The sequence below is a fragment of the Triticum aestivum genome, chromosome 6D, assembly GCF_018294505.1.
Source record: "Triticum aestivum cultivar Chinese Spring chromosome 6D, IWGSC CS RefSeq v2.1, whole genome shotgun sequence".
Lineage (NCBI taxonomy): Eukaryota > Viridiplantae > Streptophyta > Magnoliopsida > Poales > Poaceae > Triticum > Triticum aestivum.
In genome coordinates, this window is record NC_057811.1 from 79,373,789 (window position 1) to 79,381,471 (window position 7,683).

The following is a 7,683-nucleotide window of genomic DNA, read 5'->3' on the forward strand; positions in this document are numbered from 1 at the left end:
GTTCTGATCCGTTGACCATCTAGGCAGCAAGCCACGTCAGCAATTAATTCAAAATTTCAAGAAAAAAAATTAAGTAAGTAAGTAAGTTGTATTTCTTTAAATAATTTTGTAAAACAAAAAATCTGTAAACTAAAATAAATAAGTAAAATGGATTTTTTAGAACTTTCCCAGAATTTTCAAAAATTTCTTGATTCTACCCTATTTTTATACTTTCTAGGAAATTTATTTATTTTGACAAAATTTGTCCAAAAATGTAGCAGAATATTATAAAATTATTTTTTTGGTTTCCTTTATTTCATTGGGTTTATACTTTTTTATATTACATATTTTTCGATTTTTTTTAATTTTCAAAATTTCCGGAAACATTAAGTTTTTTATTTTAGAGAATTTTTTATTTTCTGGATTTTTTTAGTTTGACAGATATTTTCCAATTTTTTCTGAAAATTTTGAATCCTTTGCTGACGTGGCTTGCTGACTGGACATGGTGGTTCAAATATGGTGGGGAACTTGTAGAGTAGGCCGCAGGGGATTAAGCAAGGGAGGTGAGAGGGTGCGGCTGGGCCGACTGGGCCATTGGGGGTAGGATCGGGAATAGGGTAGGATTATGTCTTTTTTTTTTTTTTGCTTTTTGGTTTAACCGAGGTTGGAAAACCGATCCCCGAACTAATTTTAGTTCTTTAGGATTGATGACCGGATTGGGGATCAGATTTTTTTTGTTTTGGTCTATCCGGGTTAGGTTCAGGTACTTCCAATTCGGCAAATCGGTTTTTCGTTTAATTTGTCCGCCTCCCTCTTAGGGATACACAATGCAGAAAAGGTAATAATTATTGTAGAAATTAAGAAATAAGTTTCTATTACAAATTCTACATCAACAGATGCTGTCGCAAATAAAAATATTTCAATCTGATGGGCGGGCGGAAATGGAGGGGGTAGGCACCCCAGCCGTGATGCGCGAATGAGGACCACTGCATTTCTTTTTGCAGTCATCCATTGTCAGATAGCAGTCCTCCGTCAGGTAACAACAGTTGCAGTAGCCATCTTTGCAAGGTTTGTACGCACATAATCCGTGCGGCAGGCTTATCCTCACGTTGTCCATGTCTTCCGTGCTTCCACCTATATGAAATTATAATAAGCACACTCATAATTCGTAGGTATAAACAAGAAAAGTAGACAAGATCGCTCCGCTAGAGATTCAAGATTGGACTCTTAGTCTTATGTACCACCAACAAACACAGGGTTATCAATAATCTGGCCACATATCTCCCACTTACATTGTGAATGGATAGCAAGGCATACGAGAAGAAGCAGGAGGACTGGGCCGTGGACGGGCTTCATGTACGTGGCCATGTATGCAATACAGATGGTCGATGGTAGAATATATATCTTCAGATCAAGAATCTAATACATGCATATGGTTCATATATATAGATGGAGACGAGAAGGACTCTAGATCTAACATGTTTATTGTTTGGAATATATTGATCAGATGAAGATATGGTTATCCATATCGTTCCAAAAATAGTAGTAGTTTATATCTATCTATATCTATATCTATATCAATATAAAAAGACCTAAAGGGGCAGATCCAATTAATCTCGGCCATCAAATCATGTTAATCCAACGACCTAGACTACTTTAATGTCGAGCGCTCAACATGTTTAGCGTGCAGTTAATTTAATGATAAATATAATGCTAATCACATAATAACACGCAAATGATATCCTACTTAATATCCGCATGCACTTAATATACTTCCAAATTAACGTGAATTGAACACATTGACTAGTGAGAATAAAACGCTATATGTTGGGAGGACTTGAGTATTACGGACGCAGCTAATATTTTGTATGTTAGGAAAAACTGGAAACACCAGAAATGTGAAGTACGAACTAATGATATAAATTCCTAGGACATTTTTTGTGCATGTTAAAAAGATTAAAAAATGCCTCGTGAATAGCTGTAATCAAGCATAAAAAATTGTCATTTTACACAAGCCACAAAAATGTCCTTTTTCATCAAAACTTGGTGCAAGCACATATAATGTCCGGATTTACACGCGGGATTTTTTTCTCAATTTTTTTTTAAAAATTAAAATGTATATTTAGAAAACGGGTGCATATACACCTAGGAGCCAAAGTAAATTTCCGATATATTCGTACCTTATTGAGAGCGTTCGAGTAAAAAAACTAAGTCTTCCTAATTAACGTAATCTATGCCACTAAATGTCGCGATTTTGAAATATCACGTGGTCATAGAACAACGTGATACTACTAGAGAAAATAAGAACGATTTTATTATTCCATATAATATATTAATGCATGTAAAAAACGCACATATATGGTTAAGTACACCAACAAATTTCATGAAGTAAAGAAGATGTATTGTCATATTTGTCAGCACACTTTGTTTATCTCTACTCCTAAAGTCTCTACTCATAAATAATGGTACAACAATATTAGGTAATTCAGAATTTAAAAATCGCCCATACATGTGAGATCACCTTCCTAAAAAGCAAACCAAAGATCTTTCTTAATAACCTTCCAAAATAAAATCAAATAGTCCTCAATGCCATGTCGTTAATCTGGTGCACTACGTCAGTTATTTTCTATGATTATCTGTACAATTGAATCACAATCACAATTTTCCTAATACAAAAAATATCTACATGTCTTTTCTTATCTTGTCAAATCTCCAATGTTTAAAGGGAATGTATACGTAGTCATTTGTCGATCCGCCTCTCGATAGTCCTCCCTATCGCCTGCCATGCCGACATCATCTGAAACAACGCCACCCTGCACTTATCCTCGCCACCAGGGTTTGCGCTCTGATGATTGGTGGTTATTTCCGCCCGCATGATCCGGTCACCGCCAAGCGCCTTCCTTGTGGATCCGATGGGTAAGGAGAGGGGTTGCCAAGGAGAGGAGCGATGGGCCACCGTCACAGCTCTAAGGATGGCAATGGGTAGGGTATGAGGCGGGTAGAGCAATACCATACCCATACCCGCGTAGTCAATGGATACAAAATTCTACCCATACCGGTACCCATGGGTATGAAACTTTACCCGTACCCATACCCGGCGGGTACCCATACCCATTGGATACCCAACGGGTAGATCAAATAGTACACAAGTTATTCACAATTTCACATTCATCAATATCACATTTGATTAAAAAAATATCTTAACTCAGTAACAGATAGATGAGTACATAACAATTATCTCAATTCAAATTGACGATTGGTAACAACTTTAACATAGGTTCAGAATCTCACGACACACTTCACGGGTAAGGTACACGTGTCAGTGTAAACAGGTAGGGTATGGGTATATCCATAGATACAAGGTTATACATGTGACATACCCATAACTCGGGTAGAGTATGGGTATTGCCCATCGGTATAAAATTGTGGTCATACCCTGCCCATGCAGGTACGGTATCCGCCGGTACCCATACCCATGAACCAAAAATTACCATCCTTACACAGCTCCGTGCGTTGCGGTCATGGGCAGGAGGCCCGGGAGCAGGGCGATGCTGGCAGGTAGACGTAGGAGGCACGCGATGGAGGACAAGCCCGTCGCCGGAACCGCGTGGAGGACGCAACCCCCTGTCGGCGAGCCCATCGTCGCCGGTATCACGTGAAGGCCGCAAGCCCCACTGGTGCTACCGATTTGCAGCGTATCCAATCGCGCCACGTCTCGTCAATGAGCATGTGGTCGCCCACCCCGCTCTACATCTGATTCGCTTGCCCCACCTCTGTGGTATTCTTCCTCACTTCCTGACATCTTCACAAGGTACAGTACGTGTAACCCCACCACAATCGCATAATGAAATTCTGAAGCAATTAGTCCATAGCTTGATTACCTGCACTTCATCTAATTGTCTTACTTACGCGAATGTTGCCCCTCGCCCCTCGCGTCGCCCCCGCAGGCGACCCGGGGGGGGGGGGGGGGGGGGGGACCCTAGCCGCCACCCCTCGAGTCTCCCCCTCCTCGCCGCCGTCCATAGCGCCGCCGGGCGAAACCTGGCTGGCTGGGCGGCGGCGGGGCTTCTCCCCATCCTCTCCGTCTTGGCTGGCGCGGGACAGCGAGATCCAGTGGAACGCCGGGCGAACGTGGGGTCCGGTGGCGCGGCGGGCGGGTCTCCCATCGGCGTCATGTGCGGCGCGGCGGTGGCGACCTGCGTGTCGTGAGGTGGTGGCTGCGTTGGCCTGACCGGTGGTCGCGGGTGCCGCCGGATCCAGATCGGATCCATCTGGATCCTTTCTTCGGACTCCGTCGGCCGCCGCGGGGTGGTGATGATCGTCGCTGGCCACGTCGGATCGTTGGATTCGGCGTCTGGAGATCTACAAGGAGTTCTTCTCGATCCTCCTTTCTGGTGGGTTGAGCCCCATGGCTCTTTCATCTTCGCGGGTTTCGGATCGTGGCTTGCCGGATCCGGAGTACACGGAGGTTTGGTGGCATAGGATGGGGACCGGAGGAAACTTTGGCCGGCGTGTTCGGCCCGGCATCGGCGACGTCACTTGACGCCGTTACCCTTCCTAGAGGCGAAGCAGAGGTCCCCCCTATCCACCCCCGAACCCCTCCCGGACGAAAGTCCAAAATTCAGTCTGGATTGGGCGGCGGCGGCGTCCTGCGCGTCGTATCCTCCATGGAGGCGCCGTCTTGGAAGGAACTGCTGTTCGGGGGAGAGATGTTGTGGATGGTGGGCTCCGAGTAGCTCCAGCAGTGGCGATGGTGTGGAGGTTGCCAGGTGGTGCGGCGTTGTATCTACTGCGTCATTGACGACGAGTGGTGGCGGCATGGTGCAGCTGCATATCGACGACGGATGCGGCTAGATGGACGAGCGCAGGGTGGTCGAGCTGTCTGGCGCCATGGTGGCGTCCACGGCAGGCCTGGCAAGGTCTGTGCGTCAGTACCTGCTCTGGAGATGGATCGGTGGAAGAAGGCGGCGGCAGCCTCGGTGAGTGCGCCGGACCGGCGTGTGACCCAGTCCCGGTATGTGGCTAGGATGGGGCATCCGGCATTAGATGTTAGGATTTGGTGCGATATCTGTTTCGTATTAGGCTCGGACATTCGCCACCACTGCATCAAGGGGATAGGAGTAGCGACAGATGTTGCCTAGATGGTGGCTTCAGGCTTACTGATGTACTACTTTGTAAGGTGTTTTGTGCTTAATAATTAATAAAGTGGCCGTATGCATCGTCCAGATGCAGTGGCTGGGGTGCATCCTCCTTTTCTAAAAAAAACTAATTGTCATCTACTCCCTATCTAAAATACAAGTTTTTTCTAAAGATTGTAATATGGACTATATACAGAGCAAAATGAATAAATCTACACTTCAAAAGACATCTATATTCATTCGTATGTTGTTCATATTCAAATCTCTAAAAAGACTTATATTTCGGAATGGAGGGAGTAATACTGAACAGTTTTTTTTTGCAGGGGGCTTAACAGTTTTATTGTGCAACCCATATATGGAAAACCACATTTTATAGTTTGCAAATGTTAACGTCCACACGTGTGGCACGAAGCAACATGGCCCAAACGCCTCCGGTACCATTCACTTTGCCACATCAAAACAGATGACATCAGCGGGAATCTTTTTGGTTTTTCGACTTAAAAATATTTTATCTCCTAATTAAAAATCAATTTTCACCATTAAATCCGTCTCAACGAGATCTTCAAAACTAGATCCCATGTTGCTATGTTTTGACAAAAAAAAAATTGGCCAAAAGTTGCCATGATGTTTACACTGTAGTTGTTATAGTGTTACACTAAAGTTGCCATGTCATAATTTTAGTTTATAGAGCATGGCAATTTTAGTATTTTGACCATGGCAATTCCAGTACTTTGACCATGAAAATTATTTTTTGTATGAACCATGGCAAATTTAAGTGCATGTATTATGAAAATTTTAGTTTATGGTTCATGGCAAGTCTAGTTTCTTAATTCTTCATTTTATAATATGTCAAAATTACTTTTAAATGTAGAAGAAAATAGCTGGAACATATCATGGCAACTTCAGTGTAAACACCATGACAATTCATGTGTAATAGACATGGCAACTTTTAAAGTCGTCGAAAACATGTTGATATGAGATCTAGTTTCGAAGATCTCGTCACCATGGATTTAATGATGAAAACGGACCTTCAATCCAATTTTTCATTAAAGAGATAAAACAGTTTAAAAACTGGAAATCCGAAGAAAAAAATCCCACATGCATGCATACGGTGACGTGTCGTAGTCTGTGTGTTATAGGATGTGTGGGCGGTTGTCGCTTCCACCACACATGTGGGCATTATCAGCGTTCTTTATAGTTTTCTCAGGGGGGGTGTACCGTGTATAGGGGGCATATCTCTGTTCCTTTGTATGCTTGTTCAACAATATAGGAAAAGCTTGTAGTATGAAAATCACGATAGTGGGGATACGTTGCTGAAACTGATGGGTGCTTGGCCTCACATGTAAATGATTTGGTTTCTCATTAAGTGTTCTCTTTCCCACTAAATGTCACATCTGCCATCTCAAAAAGAAATCCACATCTACATGACTTCATGTTCTTAGAGCATCTCCAAGGGCGCGCGATATTAGCGCCGCGCTGAAAAAATAGCAGTTTTTGCACGCGCAGCCGTTCCGGGTGCTCCAACGGAGGCGCAAAAAACACGCGTGTGCGGCATAAGTGGTTTAGCGCGCGGAGCAAAACGGCATGTCACGCGGCTTATTTCGTGTGCCCGCTCCCACGCGCTGCACACTCGAGCGCCCGCGCCGCACTGCCGCCACCCTCTCCGGCCGCGCCGCCTTCGCCCCGCCCCGCGCCGCCGCCGGCGAATTCGTTTGATGGACAGCCGCGCCGACATCCCCCTCACCCCTTCCTACACCCTCGACCCCTCCGCCAACGCTGCCGTCGGGGCAAACCCTAGCGCGGGGAGCTTTGGCTTCGCCTCCGCCGGAGCTCATCCAAGCACCGGTCTCGCGCGCGGCCTTTTCATGGCGCCACGGACGACCTGGGCGGGTGGCGTCGCACTGGCGCTCGCCGTGAAGCCACTTGCCCCCCTCTCGAAGCTGCCAAATGCGGCGGTGGCGAAAGCCGGAAAGGTATCCGGGAAGAAGCACAAGGCGGCGGACGGCTCCTCTAGGCGCCAGAAGAAGAATCTTGCAGGGCGCGCGACGGATGCGGCGGCGACCAAAGCGCCAGCGAGCTCACTTGTTGCGCCCGCAGCCGATGCGCACAAGGTGTTCGATGAAATGCCCACAAGGTATGATTTCGCCCACTTTTTTTCGTTGTTGTTTTTTACATGAATTGATACATATGGATAGCTTATTTGTTTTATTGTATATACTTTGTAGTTTCAATGATGAGACATATATGTCAACTATGGGTGTTGGCTCCAACAACTGTCATTTGGTCTCAAACCAATGATGTGCATTTAGATGATCATGAGTTTGAGGTGGACGAGGATGGTGAGGGTATCGTCGATGCACCGAAAGGAAGAGCGGGCAACTACACCATGGATGAAGACATCTTGCTATGCAATACATGGTTGCAAGTGTCTAGGGATGCCACCGTTGGAGGGGATCAAAGTAGAGATATTGGATCCGGATGAAGGAGCACTTTGATTTACACAATAAAAGTGGAATTGACAACAGGGAAAGATCTCTTCGCTCCCAGTGATCGACAATCAACAAAG

The 7,683-nt window shown here is 45.2% G+C and overlaps 1 protein-coding gene across 1 annotated transcript; it reads right to left on the minus strand.

Moving 5' to 3' along the window:
- Positions 1–813: 813 nt before the first annotated feature.
- LOC123146408 (protein MATERNALLY EXPRESSED GENE 1-like) lies at positions 814–1,357 on the minus strand. Its single transcript, XM_044566063.1, has 2 exons — positions 1,272–1,357; positions 814–1,113 (listed from the first exon to the last, which is right to left on the minus strand). The coding sequence occupies exons 1-2, from the start codon at positions 1,345–1,347 to the stop codon at positions 899–901; spliced, it is 291 nt and encodes a 96-aa protein (XP_044421998.1). The 5' UTR covers positions 1,348–1,357; the 3' UTR covers positions 814–898.
- Positions 1,358–7,683: the final 6,326 nt, after the last annotated feature.